The 15,051-nt window shown below is 35.3% G+C and overlaps 3 protein-coding genes across 3 annotated transcripts; 2 read left to right on the top strand and 1 right to left on the bottom strand.

Moving 5' to 3' along the window:
* The first annotated feature begins 17 nt into the window (after nt 1-17).
* LOC115973416 (nudix hydrolase 25-like) lies at nt 18-3,777 on the top strand. Its single transcript, XM_031093705.1, has 5 exons — nt 18-449; nt 1,101-1,237; nt 1,790-1,884; nt 3,137-3,248; nt 3,343-3,777. Exons 1-5 carry the CDS (start codon nt 371-373, stop codon nt 3,445-3,447), a joined length of 528 nt encoding a protein of 175 aa, XP_030949565.1. The 5' UTR covers nt 18-370; the 3' UTR covers nt 3,448-3,777.
* A 2,895-nt stretch (nt 3,778-6,672) lies between these two features.
* Nucleotides 6,673-12,715, top strand: LOC115973677 (mitogen-activated protein kinase 9-like). The gene is made up of 11 exons (XM_031093967.1): nt 6,673-7,168; nt 8,565-8,973; nt 9,076-9,203; nt 9,432-9,491; nt 9,890-10,039; nt 10,197-10,352; nt 10,459-10,596; nt 10,707-10,780; nt 11,669-11,770; nt 11,872-12,115; nt 12,308-12,715. The coding sequence occupies exons 1-10, from the start codon at nt 6,911-6,913 to the stop codon at nt 12,086-12,088; spliced, it is 1,692 nt and encodes a 563-aa protein (XP_030949827.1). The 5' UTR covers nt 6,673-6,910; the 3' UTR covers nt 12,089-12,115; nt 12,308-12,715.
* Nucleotides 12,716-13,923: 1,208 nt separating this feature from the next.
* On the bottom strand, nt 13,924-14,493 carry LOC115993151. Its single transcript, XM_031117443.1, has one exon. It carries the CDS (start codon nt 14,491-14,493, stop codon nt 13,924-13,926), a length of 570 nt encoding a protein of 189 aa, XP_030973303.1.
* Nucleotides 14,494-15,051: the final 558 nt, after the last annotated feature.

Consider the following 15,051-nt stretch of genomic DNA (forward strand, 5'->3'; position numbering starts at 1 on the left):
AGTCTGGAGTCTCTGGACTTGATTAACTAAGAAAACTTGGTCGAGTTTGTTTGGTTGAAAAGATAGATGTTGGGTTGGTTGGTGTTTTTATTTGGATGAACTAAACACAATGCTTAAAAAGAGTATTTTACTTGATTGTATTAAATGTTTTAGAGGAAGCAAGAAATTCAAACTATATGTTTTGGAAAATTTTCTGATATTTCATTATATTTTGTAGCCCACATGTATGATTTATGTGGGAACTTGGGTTAATTAAAAAAAAAAAATAATAAGGAAAGCAAGGTTTTGGAAAGTATGTATTTGTTTATCTTCAAATTGAAGTAATTTTAGTTCCATTTCAGAGTTTTATCTGCATGAGCAAGTGGTAAAGATGGTAACTTTTAGAGATTTTCTTGCAGGTTTTTGTGGCTTCAAGATTGAATGTTCCAGGAGCATGGCAGATGCCTCAGGTGATACTGCGCAGATGCTCTTGTTTGCTATTAAAATACCATTTCTTTTTACCAAAAAAAAAAAAAAACCATTTCTTAACATGCTTCAAGGGGGGAGGGGGGAAGAAACAAAATGCACCCACATCATACAGATTCATAGCCAGCCTTTGGAGGGCACTGTTTTGATTCCTAAGGATCTTTATGACCTCATGACTTATAAGATCTAGTAGATGATACTGCAGAGAGTAAATGCATTCCTTATCCTTATAAGAACAGAATTCTGTTGCAACAGGAATTTTAATGTAGCCACTAAGGTAGTTGGGCCAATTGGTTTGACCTAGTTATTCACATCTTATCTCTCCATTTGCAATTATCCTAGTGTACATTCTCACTTGGTAAAACATCTTTATCAGTAGTATGGGGCTGATGTAGAGTACCGAGTATTTGTCTAAGTGACCTGTTGAATGGACTGTCATTGTCTGCTGTGTTTGGGTAGAGAGATTTGTCATTTTGGAGTTTAAGTCTATTTAGCCTTTGGAAAATCTTGGATCTTTCATCAAGGCTTACATCTAATTTAAGATGACCACTATAAAAAATTTGAACTTTCAAATAGATTGTGTTGCATCGTTTTAAATTCTCAATTTTTACCCTACATTTTCCTGTAATCTCAAGATATTTCAGCTGAATTTAAATGGCTATGGGATCTTCAATCTCAGGGGGGTATTGAAGATGGTGAAGAACCCAAATCAGCAGCCATTAGAGAACTTCGAGAAGAAACTGGAATTGTGTCTGCCGAAATTATGGCTGAGGTTTGTGGGAAAAAAGTTGCTTCTTACACTACAGTTTTCTGTTCATTTGAATTTACTCCAGTGCAGGAACTTGCATCCTTGCAATGTTTTTACATATATCTGATTATTCTCCTTCTTTCACTCTTTGTATCTCTGAGCTTTACAAATAAGTGTAGAGATATTAAAAGCCATATGACATGATTCAATGAATTTATTGGATCATCAAAGAATCAAAAGATATGGATCTCCTCCTGTTTCATAAAATAAGAATTAAGGACTAAGAAAAAATGAAGATAGAACATGCAAATATCTATGTGAGAGAAACATTTATCAACCTCAATGGAATTGTGGTGCCTTCTTCTAGAAACTCTTTGACCATTTTGTGGTATCACTTTGATGAAGGTACTAGAATTGTATAATTTCACTGCAGGATTAAGGAATCTCTTGGATAGCACTTGAAACATACAAGATGTAGCTTGTCTGAATATATTGCCACTCAGGTTTATTTATTGTGGCTGACTAAAGTAAGGATACTTTATTCTTAGTAATGATTCAGGTTGTTTGCTATAACAGGTTCCAAATTGGTTGACTTATGACTTCCCTCCTGCTGTGAAGGCCAAAGTCAATCGTCTCTGGGGAGGTGAATGGCATGGGCAGGCACAAAAGTGGTGCGTCTCCTTTCTTCACACAGTCCTTTATGGGGGGTAAAAAAAAAAAGGAATAACATGTTTTAATCATTACTTCCCAAGTAGATGTGGCATTTTCTATGTTTTCTCACTTGAATTTCATATAAAAACATCCTTGGTTTTAGATAATTAAGAACGCTTGCATGTGTACAAAATAATATGACTGAAGGGAATTTGAGTTAACTTGTTCCTTTAGATGTAGATAATGGAACATTCACCGAATCTAGGATGTGAGGGCATGACAATATACATAAAGGTTTTTTTTTTTTTTTTGAATAATTTATGGAACTAAGGTCTTCACAGTGTAAGAAATGTGTGATAAATGCTTTGACTTTTCTGGAATTTGTTATCAAAGTTCCCTCCATTAAGTTTCTGGTAGTAGAGAGTAGATATACAGGCTTTCACCTGGACCAGTTTATTTGTGTGAGGGGTTATGGAATTGGAAACTTATTACATGGGGAAAGATAGAGATGTTTACTCAGATATACCTTCTAGTACCTGCAACAGAATCAAGTCAAATGTTTAGAATTGAATTTGTGCAAGATTTGCATGAAATAATTGGTCTAAGTTATAAATGGCTTTTCTGTTGCTTATTGTCTCTATCCTAATGTCAGTTGACAATAGTTGAATACTAGTGCCCTGCTACCTTGTCTCACCATGATAAAAAGCTCATAATTAGGACTGTAAGAGTGGCCTTCACTTTAATGTGAGTTTAACGTTTCAACTTTGCTTACCAAAGCCTACCATTCCTGGGGCTGTTTAGACCAAAAAGTCTGATTCTTTATTAAATAAGTGGAAAGGGCTTCTCAGGTGCTTTAGTAATGAACTGAGCGTTTAATTACTGTATGGAGGCTTTGTTACTGAAATAACTAAGAATTTTACATTAAGGTTGCCATCTATGATATGTTTGTATGCTCAGCACATTGAGTGACTTATTGCCTACAAATTACAATTGTTATGAATATTCATGTTATCATGTATTATTGGTTGGGCACAACTTTAAATGCTGAAATAATTTTCTTTGGGTTTGTCTAGCTAACTAATATAGTGTTTTCAGGCTCTTATCTCAGTGATATACGTCCATGTGTGTATTTGTTTATTTGATCAAGGGATTAGGATGCGATTCATTTCCTTTTTATGTAATCATATAATCAGACTATCTGGCAATGGATTTATACTGAGTATTCAACCCGAGACTTTGTGCTGCCTGATGATGAATTTGGACTCTTGACAGGTTCCTTATGAGATTAACAAAAGATGAGAGTGAGATCAATCTAGCTAATGGTGAAGCAGAGCCAGAATTTGCTGAATGGAAATGGGCAGGCCCAGAAGAAGTTGTTGAGCAGGTTTGCTACAGATACTTTCTTTTAAATAGACAATTTCAGAATGATATTTATTTTCCCAAAATTTTTGTAACATATGGTATTAAACTGATTACAGGCGGTGGACTACAAAAGGCCAACGTATGAGGAAGTTATGAGAACCTTCGAGCCTTACTTAAGTGGAAATTCAATCTCCACAAAATGTAAATCATCTAAATGGTGAATGTTGTGGGTGTGTATCATTTGGTTCTAAGAGTTCCGTACATGACTTAAATTTCCCATTAAAATTTGGATTTAGTAGAAGTTTGCTCTTTGTAAATGGAAATGGAAGTAAGAACTGAAAAATAGATGGTTGCTTTATTGTAACAATAAGATCTTTGTTGTGATGTAGTTCTCTTTAGTGGTTTTGATTATGAGGATGCTTTCAGATGTGTATAAAAGAAACTGGGGGAATAGGCTTGAGAGCTTGTTGCATAGTCTGTAACTATCACTGTGAAGTTGGTATAAATTTTGAAACATTTGCACAATATGATTTAGAATAGAATGTGAAAAGGAATATATGCGGGTGACCATGACTAGTTTTATATGGATTTATAGCCGATTCCGAAATTTTGCATAATATGATTTAGATGATGACAAATTGTTTTCCAACTTATAGATTCAGCTTCTTTCTTGCTTCTTATTTCCATCTTGCTGAATAGATTCTAATAGCATCCATATCAGTGGATGAAAATTATGTATAATAGAAAAAGGCATCAGTTTTACACATTTTGCTTCAAAAATGCTCCATATTAGTGCTTCTAAAAATGTGTATATTTATACATTTGCTACAGTAACCGTGTATATTTACATGGTCATTGTAGCTCGTCCATATATTATCTTATTAATTTCTCGTTCGCACCTTTTTTTTTTTTTCTTTCTCTCTTCTCCGTGCATAATGAACTCAGTAACTTCTCCTCTCTTCATCTTCTTTTTCCTTAGATGCTCACAAACACACCCACACACAAACACATCCACACAGACAAATCAACACAGAGATACACAAACACACCCACACACAAACAAACCCACATAGACAAACCAACAAAGAGACAGATTAGTGCTTGTGGAACGATCGGTGCTTGACTGGAACGATTGAAGCTTGTGGGTCTTGCTTGATTGGAGCTCGTTGGTCTTGCCTGATCGGAGCTAGGGAGATTTGACCGAGCTTGATTGAGTTTGATCGGAGAGTTGATATGTGTTCGAGAGTTTGATCGGTGCTTGACTGGTTTGATCTGTGTTTGAGAGTTTCGCTAGGAATAAAGCATGGCTTGATCGGTGCTTAATCGGGTTTGATTGGAGAGTTTGATCGGTGCTTAACGGAGCTAAGGAGAGTTGATCTGTGTTCAAAAATGGGTATAGAGATGGGTATATAGAGAGAGTAACAAATCAGAAAAATGGGTAGAGAGAGAGAGGGAGAGAGCGCATATGTAAAGGGGGTAGTTGAGAGAAATAATTAAAAAATTGAGAAAATTGATTATTTAAATAAAAGATATGATAGAATAAATAAATTGATGTGACTGTTTTGTAAAAATTGATGTATAAAATAGAAAAAGTAGATTTTTAGTGTAAAAATAGATGTGTAAAATATACTAACTGACGTGGTTGCTCTAAAGTGGAAAACAATGACTAGTTTTCTTGCTTCTTTCTTTCTAAGAGCATTAGCATTGAAGAATGCTAATGCCATGTCTAAGATCTTTTTAGCATTTCATAGCTAAAAAACATTTACATCAAAAAATGTTATACCTCACTATTGCAACATTGTACTGTAGCACTATGCTAAAAAAAAAAAAATATATATATATATATATATTTTATTCCACCCCTTAGTTGAAAAAAAATGATAATGTGAAAGAAATAATAAAAAAAGATTAAAAAAATAATATTTTAATGAAAAAGTAAAATAATAGAGTTTTTGGATGTAGGGTGTATTGTAAAATGGTATGGTATAATTGATAAAGTAATTTTTTAAGATGGTAAAATAGGATAAAGTAGCACTCTTCAATACTGATGCTCTAAACTGGGTGTCCAAGAATTTTATAGCACACTCAGCTAATGGCCTGGCTTCTGGGGGTGAGTGTAGTTTCCTGTTTTGTACGTACTAAGTAATTACAAAAAGGGGTCATTTAGAGTGATTCGAAGGTGTTGATTTGGAGACTAAAACCCATAATTTCTTGGATCACATGAGACCTGAAAATTATTAGAACAACCATAAACTATAGAGGTTTAAAACCAGACTGGTTTTTCTTTTTATATTTTATAATTTATATTTTGGGGATAAGTAACAAGCAGACAAGATTAAGCCAGATCTGGGGATGTTAGATACTTTTCCTCAAAAGTCAGGCTTATTACAGTGTGTCTCCACTCTCCATAACCTTCAAGTCAAATTATTAAATGGGCCCCCAAAATGACCCATGGTTTTGAAAAATTTTGGACTTTAAACAAAACTTATTGACTAAAGAACAAGAATCCAATGTGATAGACAACCCAAAGTAAAATCCACTCTACAAGCACTTCAGGGCTCCACCTAGCTTTAGTTCACATGGTAAATAGTTGTATAAAATCCAACATTCCAACATTACTAGATAGAGGCGATCCTCCAGAATTTATATCCAATGTATTATTATTATGATTTTGAGAAGATATCCGATGTACTATTTCTAGAATCAGTACTAGAGTCCCATAAAAAAGAAAAAGAAAAAAGAATCGGCATTCACTATTCAATATTGGAGTTTTTTTATTTTTGGATAAGGATTTAGTATGTTGACTTTATTAACATAACATAGTTTATTTATGAGATTTATTCTAATTTGAGAAGATATCCAATGTATTATCACTAGAATCAGTACTGCAGTTTTTTATTTTTGGATAAGGATTTGCTACATAAAGTTCATTAACATAGTTTATTTATGGGATTTATTCTAACGAAAAACACGATTTTAGTCAAAATTACAAAATCTTGTTTTAAAAATGTGATTTTACAATTTTAACTAAAATTTTAGTCCATGCAACTGTGTGTACAGTAGCATAGTTTATTTATGAGGTTTATTCTAAGGAAAAACACGATTTTAGTCAAGATTACGAAATCTTGTTTTAAAAACTCAGGACCCGTTTGATGCATGGGTTTAAATACATATTTTTAGTTTTTAAATAATATTACACGTATTTTCATACACTTTTTCACACACACACATTTTTAAAAAATACAAATAACATTATTAAATAATTGCCACTAAAATTTTAGTCCATGCAACTGCGTGTACAATAGCGAGTATCATTGCCATGCTCTAAGCCTCCAATCATAAAATATAAAAAGGGGATGGTATTTCAATTGCTTTTCCTTTAAAAACGGAGAGATTCGTGGAGAGAGTGGGTTCCACACGGACACCATCACACAATGCTGACATGGCACGAAGTTATTGGTCGCTACAAAACACCGGAGAAAAACCAAACCACACCCTATAACTGCCAAATCCAAACAGCAGGCATCGATCGATAAGCTCTTTACTGCAAAACATAGTGAGACAGAGACAGAGACTGAGATAAATAGGCGGCTAAAGCTAACGACTAACGAAAAGCTAAAGCTATTGCTGGTTGGGAAAAGATAGGATACGGCGCGTCACAGACTTTTTTTTTAATCTACAATCATGTCCGGCTTGGTTCGCTGGTTCCAACGCCTCTCTTCTGTTTCTTCTTCATCCACATCCTCCTCTGCCGTTGATGATCACGATCACGATCATGATGAATATCACTCCCAAAACGACGCCGTACAAACACAAATATCATCCGAGAATGAAAGTCAAAAGGAGCTGACGATCACTGTGGACTTAGATATCTCAGGTTTGAAGCCGATCAAGGTCCCCGATCGGACCGCTCACAAGCTCGCCCTCACCGATCCTAACAAGGTCAGTCACACACACAATCCCCTCTCTCTCTCTCTCTCTCTCTTTATAGTTTTTGATAAGATGATTAAGGCTCGCATTTTGAGAGAGCGTCTCAATATTATATGATATATAAGATTTGCTTCTGCTGTATTTACTGGACCGACTTTTTTAGTTGAAAAGCTCAAATTTGTGTAGCGCTATTTCAATTTATGCGTGTATTTATATGACGTGGAGCCCTTTGATCGATTCGTATCAATTGTATTTGTGTGTGTCTTTGGAGAACACGGAGAGAGATCGCCCGAGCGAGCAATTTTTCGTGTTCTCGATCGAGGTTTTTGTTATTTACAAAGCTTGTTCGTTAATCTAATTATGCTGCTGTTAGTGTTTGCTTGTGGAATTTGCATATATGAAGATTTTTCATGTGTTAAAAATTGACCTATTGATAGTTAACATTCAAGGACAACCCCGACGGGTTGTTCTAACGGTTCCTCAGTTTCGTGTGATTCATGAGGTCCTAGGTTGCCGATGTGTGCGAGACTACACATACTCGGGTGCTCGAAGAGTATTGGACACCCACGTTAACATTCTAGGATGTATTTTATTTCTTTCTATGGGATGTGAAGCTGTCTTTTTTTTTTTTTTTTTTGTGTGATGGGAATCAATCGGCGTTTTCCACATCATTCTGTCAAATTTAGAGGGAAATGAATTTCGTAGAATTCTTTGATATGAATTTACATGTGTATGATATATTTACTCTAACACATAACAAGGTTGAGTCGGTGTAGCTAGCTTGGAAGAAACTGATACTTGTCTTGACTATGATGTCTGTGCGTGTTTTGACGTTGATGCAACAACATTATGTTACATTTTTGTTTTGATTAAATAAGTTAATTTAAATGGTTAATTAAGATGGTTGGTTTACTTTATTATCTGGTATTTATTTGATTGCTAATCGATATCATTTCAGAAAATTATTTGTTAGCAATGTGATGTTATTGACAATGTTCTCTGGCTCATATTTTATGGAACTCACAACGTCCTTTGTAATTAATTAAAAACTAGGTATAATCTGTAAATGATTCTAGAACGTCCTCGTGCATTTTCTGTGCGTTTTTCTCAAGATTCCCATCACAAGCATGGAACTTGAATAGGATATTAAAGGAATTTCCATTATTATGGAATACATTTTCTGAGAAACTATGTGAAGGACTTTAACACATTGAAGTATTATATGTGCTCTATAACCATGGAATAATTAGTAATTCCTTTTCTTTTTTAGACAGAAAATGTTAATGATATATATTTTTTTTCAGCTATGCGGTAACTATACAATTTCATATTCTTCTTCTATTCATGCTTTCAATTTTTATTTCTACCTGCTTTTGAAGAGTTGCTAATTAAAATTTGATTTAATCAGAGCATGCTTGACAAAGAATTTTTCACAGAATATGGTGAGGCAAGTCAATATGAAATTCAAGAAGTAGTTGGCAAAGGAAGCTATGGTGTCGTTGCCTCTGCAATTGATACTCACACTGGAGAGAGAGTAGCTATAAAGAAAATCAATGATGTCTTTGAGCATGTTTCTGATGCAACACGTATTCTGAGAGAAGTCAAGCTTCTTAGGCTGCTTCGACACCCGGATATTGTAGAAATAAAACATATAATGCTTCCTCCATCTAGAAGAGAATTTCAAGATATTTATGTCGTGTTTGAGTTGATGGAATCTGACCTTCACCAAGTAATTAAGGCAAATGATGATCTTACACCTGCACATTTTCAATTCTTCTTATACCAGCTTCTTCGAGCTTTAAAGTATATTCATACAGGTTGGCCTCCATTTTCATTGTTCTAAGATAGAATTTCCTTTGGTTTTAATGAAGTTGATGGCCTGATATATATATATATATATAATTTTTTTTTTTTCACAGCTAATGTTTTCCATCGAGATTTAAAGCCAAAAAATATACTTGCTAATGCGGATTGCAAGCTGAAGATATGTGACTTTGGGCTTGCTCGGGCAGCTTTTGATGATGCCCCATCCACAATTTTCTGGACCGTAGGTGTTTCCATTGTGAAAGTTGTGAAGTGTCAACCCCAAGGGGGTAGCACAATCGGCTAGGGACCACGTCTGATGAAGCGGAGGTCACTAGTTCGAATCTACCCTTTTCCTTCCCCCTTGGGGCCAAAAATCACTTAAAAAAAAGTTGTTAAGCTCAATGATTTTTAATTTTTTAATTATTTATTATAAATTTTGTACATTTGCTGACAAAATATAATTTCTAAGGATTATGTGGCAACGCGATGGTACCGCGCTCCTGAACTCTGTGGTTCATTTTTCTCTAAGGTAAGTTTTCTGGTTATATTTCATAGATATTCTGTTCAAATGATGTCATATATATTCCAAAACATGTGCTTACTTCATTCAGAGGCGATGCTCACTTAATATCTGTGCTTGAGTGTGCTAAGTTGGCCCCTTTAATAGCATTGGATGGGATGATGAGATCTTACTAATGGTGTCAATTGAAATTTAAAGAATCTATATTACCTACTGCATGTGAATACAAATTTGGTGCATAAGATTATGTTTCTACACTACCTCGTTATATTTGTGTCTGTTGTACATTTTGTATGGTATACTCATCGTCCATGTTTTATTAGATCTGTAATATTCGAGTAGAATTAAAAATGGAACTAATCACCCGCACATTTTGGTAATTTGTTATAATGAACTGTCTTTTGCAGTACACCCCTGCTATTGATATTTGGAGCATAGGATGTATATTTGCAGAAATGCTAACAGGAAAACCATTGTTTCCTGGGAAAAATGTGGTACATCAATTGGATATCATAACTGATTTGCTTGGCACTCCTCCTCCTGAATCCATTACAAAGGTTTGTTGTCTTTTTCAGTCACTTCTTTCACAATTACATAGATCTTGAAACATTGTTTCATAATTGTGAAGTAGTTGTCTCTATGAATTTCAACGTACATTTATTTTAATATTATGTTCTTGATTGCTCACCTTTGGTTTATTTGTATTTCCTGCAGATTCGGAATGATAAGGCTAGGAGATATTTAAGTTGCATGAGGGAAAAGCAACCAACTCCTTTCTCACAAAAATTCCCCAATTCAGATCCCATGGCTCTTCATTTATTAAAGCAGTTGCTTGCATTTGATCCTAAAGATCGCCCATCTGCTGAAGAGATAAGATATTAGTAAAACTGATTATTTCTGATGCATTTTAAAATTCTCATATGTTTCGATATCATATATCTATTTTTCTTGATATCCATGCTTGTTTCTTTTTCAGGCATTAGCTGATCCATATTTTGACGGATTAGCGAATGTGGACCATGAACCATCTAGACAACCCATTTCAAAACTTGAGTTTGACTTTGAAAGGAGGAAATTGTCAAAAGATGATGTAAGAGAGCTAATTTATAGAGAGGTACGACTACAGTGGTGATAGTGCTTCAGTGGTGTTATTTTTTATATCTTGATTTGGTTGTTCTCTCCTTCCTTGCCATCTGCTTATGTTGTAAATCTTAAAGCATACAGATTCTAGAGTATCATCCGCAAATGCTTAAGGAGTATCTGCAAGGTGCAGATCAGAGTAGCTTCATGTATCCTAGGTATTATTACTACTATTAATGTTGATGATGATGGGTGTGTACATGCATGTTTATATGTGAGTGAATCTACTGTAAAATGAGGGAGCCTAATGTTAAAGTCATGTGGTTGTTTGTGTGTGTGTGTAACATATGTTAAATGTTCCCATCAGAGGTGCTTGTTGAAAAGTACTATCATAACCTGTTAAAACAACAAAATGCTAGTTTTGCCTTATTATGGATCTTGGTACCTTACCTATTTTCTTCACTATTGGTCATGATAAAGTATGAGGTACTTTGTTCTTCCCCAAATTCAGGAAAAGGGCATATTGCTGCATATCCACCTTCTATTTCTGACATGGTTTTTTATGCACCTAGCCTTTTAAAGCCATGGGACTATAGCAACAATAACAATAACCAAGCCTTAGACCCAAATTTTTGGGGTCAGCTATGGATTCTCAATAGATTAGTTAGGGTCAGCCACATGTATTCTTTTCCGTCATTTTAGTCTGTCCTAAATCATACCCTTTCTTGCTTCCTTAATTGCCATATATTTTTTTACTACTTCTACTAATGTTATTTTTGGTCTTCCTCCACATTTTTTCGTTCCCTTATCTTGAATCAACTCAGTCCATGGGGCCATGTGTAGTGGGTATTTATTTTATTACTAGTATTGTTGCAATTTCAATCCTAGCATTATCCTGCAAAGTCAACTTTTTTGAATGACAAAAATTCCTGCTGCTTCTTCAGAGAACTTGTATTTTTACTTCATGGGGATTATTATGCATCATCTGATTTGATCAAATCATTATATACTTTTCATGCTTGGTGATTTTTCTGTTTGCTTTCTAAATTCCTTGTTTTGTCCTAAGACTTGTCATTATCAAGCTAAATGAGTTCTATGTTAACCAGTGGAATTGATCGATTCAAGAGACTATTTGCTAATCTTGAGGAGCAGTTTGTTAAAGGTGGAAGAAGTACTGCACTCGAAAGGAAACATGCATCCTTGCCCAGGTTAAGTGTTGGTCAAAATATGTCATATCTTTTTAATGGTTATGCAGTTTGTTTGATTTTATTGTCTTTTCCCTACTGATGTTTACCCTTCATTCTTTCAGGGAAAGGGTCTCTGTACCCAACCAAAATGGGGATAATAAGAAGTGTAATGCAGCTTCAGCTTCCCGTGCAACCCTTCAGAGCCCTCCAATGTCAGAAGGAATTGAGAAAGCAGAAAGCACTAACCAAAATGCATCAGCATTGCAGAATGACCCTAGCAAACCAAGTAATAGTCCCCACAGCCTATTGAAGAGTGCTAGCATTAGTGCTTCTAAGTGAGTGGATGTTAAAGGAAAGAATTGTGAGGTTAGTATTCTTTGATTACATAACACACGCACACATACACACACTCTGGCACTTTTTGTTGCCTGTAATCCGTTATTGAAAATGACATGACAAAGGTTACTGGCCGTGTGAAATGGAAGCTTCAGTTATGTGGGACAGAGAAATCTAACTCTGCATCCTCTGTTGTGTGATCTCTGCTGTATTTTCTCACAGGAAGAAACAATCGTGGAGCATGATGAAGAGGTGGTTGATTGGTTGTCATAGGCAGTTGGAACACCATATTAGAATTTTACCTCTGAGCTGCGCATGGGATAGCTTTGTTTTACATGCTAAGCCCATAACATCCCCCCTTAACTGTGGGTGGTTGCAGTTTCTATAACTCATTGTGGGTTTTCTTTTGGCTAGGATTTTAGTTTTAGTGTTGTCTTAACAAAAACTTCCATACTGTTGAATTAGCTTTTAGCTGTTAAATTGTATGAAAGCATTATATGGACCAGGGAAATATCGAATTATACGAAAACATCCTGGAATTCTTCCTGAACTCTGTAGCTCACAAATAATTTGCCTGTAAATTACACAAGGAGACAGAGTTGCATGGTTAGTGTATTTCTTTTTTGGGTGCAATTTAGTTTTAATTTTTTTTTTTAATATTACAATTAGAGAAATATCGAATTGGAGATTGATATCAAGGGCAATCATTTGTTAAGTACTTTCAACTAGATTGGATTAGTAATTAGGATTATTATAGCACACCTTCATTTGTGTGTTAGATTAGATCGTTAGAGAACACCATTTTGATTGATGCTTTTGACAAGTTGTGTACAAACAAATGGTTGTAATCACCAAAGGTCGTCAGAATTTTTACCCAAGAATCTCCTTGATGTCTTCAGCTCCAGCCTTCCAAATTTTTGCAATTAGTGACAAAAGCTGAATGTTTCTCAACTGAAATAAGTATGACTGATTTTTATTTGTTGTTATATGGCATGGGCACATCCTTATGCCTTTGTTCTTTGCAATTTTTCTCATAAAATCTGCATGGTGTGTGGTTTATTATACTAGGGGAATGAATCTTACATTGAAAAGCCCAGCAAGATAGTATTAAACGATGAAGGAAAAACTAATATACATGGCATAGTAGTTAAAACTTAAAATTTTGTTTTTCGGTTTTCTTGTTAGAGAGGATTGTTAAAAAGAAGATATTCTACTGCAACAATATGGAGATGAAGGCGTTTTCTTTTGCACATGGTGCTATGTTGAGTTTCAAGACTTTTTTATGTAAAGGTTTATCTTGATGAGAATAAAGAAAATACTAGAAGTTTCATTTCAGTTGCATGTGACATGGTTTGATTATGTAGCACTACTTCCTCCAAATGATGTGCAGACAAACATACATACACAAAGGAAAGATAAGGAAAGAAAAAGTTTTAGATAGAGCACAGTATAGTGTTTCATGATTCAAAGATGGGAGCTTTTTGGACAACATATGTACTTAGCTTTATGATGTGCCTTTCAAAGCAAATGTATGCATTTGAATTATAGGGTTCTCCAATGGTAAGGATATCTTTTGTATTGGTCATGTGATTTGTCTGTAGTTCAAAACTCACTTATCAATTCTTACTATCTATCTATTAAAAAAATGTATATATCTGAAATACATTATGATGTTCATAGTATGTGAATACAAATATTTTGTCTCACATTTTATGTGCACTTTATATACTTTATAAATAACAACTTATCTTTATTTAAAAAAAAAAAAAAACTTGTCATGTATTCTTTTTTATTTTTTTTTTATTATTTTTTTTTGAGGGAAAGGTAAGTCAACTTTATTAAGAGAGATCAAACTGAAGTACATCAATCAAGTCTTGTGGTAGTTCTTCTAACCACACATCTGTATCAGCAGCTAAAACTGCTCTCTTTGCCAGGGAGTGGGCCAACTTGTTGCCCCCCCTACGTATATGAATGAAATTACAAAATTGCATGCCAGCTCCTAATCTTTGGATATCAGTTATAATATGGCCTAGCTGAGTTCTGTTGGGCTTTGGGTTATTGAGTGCCTGTATTACTTTCAAGGAATCCCCTTCCACAACGGCCTTGAAGATGCTGATCTCTTGTGCGAAAATAAGTGCTCGCCTAGCAGCCAAAGCTTCCACCATGTCCACCGAGCTTGGCAAAAGGATTTTCTGACTGAGGGCCGCAATGATCATCCCAGATTCATCGTGGATGACAATACCCAGACCAGCAAGCTTCCTATCCTCAAACACAGCTCCGTCGAAGTTGATCTTGAAAAGCCCAACACCAGGTGGCTGCCATTTCGTTTCAACCTGAGGGATGACAGCCCATGTAGGAATGTCTTGCACGTCGTTAAATTCCTGCAACAACTCCCTCGCTTTTTTCATCGTTTCGCCAACGTCCCACACAGGTTGCCATTCTCTCAGTCTGTTACGTCTAGTCCATATACACCAAGCTACTACGGAAAAGAGCGCAGTTATACTTGAAGATAATTTCGATAACACGAAGGACACCAAGTCACCAAAGCTTCTGAAATTTCTTGTACGTGGGTAGTAAATGGACTGATCTGAGAACCAAATACTCTTGGCATGGTCACAGAGCCATAAGCAGTGAATGACATCTTCAGGAAACTCTTCAAAAAGTCCACACTTATTATCTGTTAGGATATGCCGTGCACAGAGATTGAGCTTTGTAGGTAGAGACTCATTTGATGCTCGCCACAGGAAGTGCTTGACTTTGTTAGGGGTCTTAAGCCCCCAGATACCATTCTACAAGGGCTTTGAAGCTTCTGGATTGGACGAGCCAACCTGGGATAAGAATGATTCATTTGCCAAAATTAGGTAAGCACTCTTGACCGAGTAATCACCATCCGGGGTCCACGGCCAGATAAGTGCATCCTTGTCAGTATGAAGACTAACAGGCATACTCTTTATACAATCTGCCTC

The sequence above is a fragment of the Quercus lobata genome, chromosome 1, assembly GCF_001633185.2.
Source record: "Quercus lobata isolate SW786 chromosome 1, ValleyOak3.0 Primary Assembly, whole genome shotgun sequence".
NCBI classification, from domain to species: Eukaryota; Viridiplantae; Streptophyta; class Magnoliopsida; order Fagales; family Fagaceae; genus Quercus; species Quercus lobata.

What these genes read in the sequence shown, in the direction of transcription:
- LOC115973416 (XM_031093705.1), top strand. Translation starts at nt 371, where the DNA reads ATGGTAACTTTTAGAGATTTTCTTGCAGGTTTTTGTGGCTTCAAGATT. An exon ending in CATGGGCAGGCACAAAAGTG is followed by an intron (nt 1,885 to 3,136) that starts GTGCGTCTCCTT and finishes GACTCTTGACAG; the next exon opens with GTTCCTTATGAGATTAACAA. An exon ending in CAGAAGAAGTTGTTGAGCAG is followed by an intron (nt 3,249 to 3,342) that starts GTTTGCTACAGA and finishes AACTGATTACAG; the next exon opens with GCGGTGGACTACAAAAGGCC.
- LOC115973677 (XM_031093967.1), top strand. Translation starts at nt 6,911, where the DNA reads ATGTCCGGCTTGGTTCGCTGGTTCCAACGCCTCTCTTCTGTTTCTTCT. An exon ending in GTGGTTCATTTTTCTCTAAG is followed by an intron (nt 9,492 to 9,889) that starts GTAAGTTTTCTG and finishes TGTCTTTTGCAG; the next exon opens with TACACCCCTGCTATTGATAT. An exon ending in AAACATGCATCCTTGCCCAG is followed by an intron (nt 11,771 to 11,871) that starts GTTAAGTGTTGG and finishes TCATTCTTTCAG; the next exon opens with GGAAAGGGTCTCTGTACCCA.
- LOC115993151 (XM_031117443.1), bottom strand. Translation starts at nt 14,493, where the DNA reads ATGAAAAAAGCGAGGGAGTTGTTGCAGGAATTTAACGACGTGCAAGAC.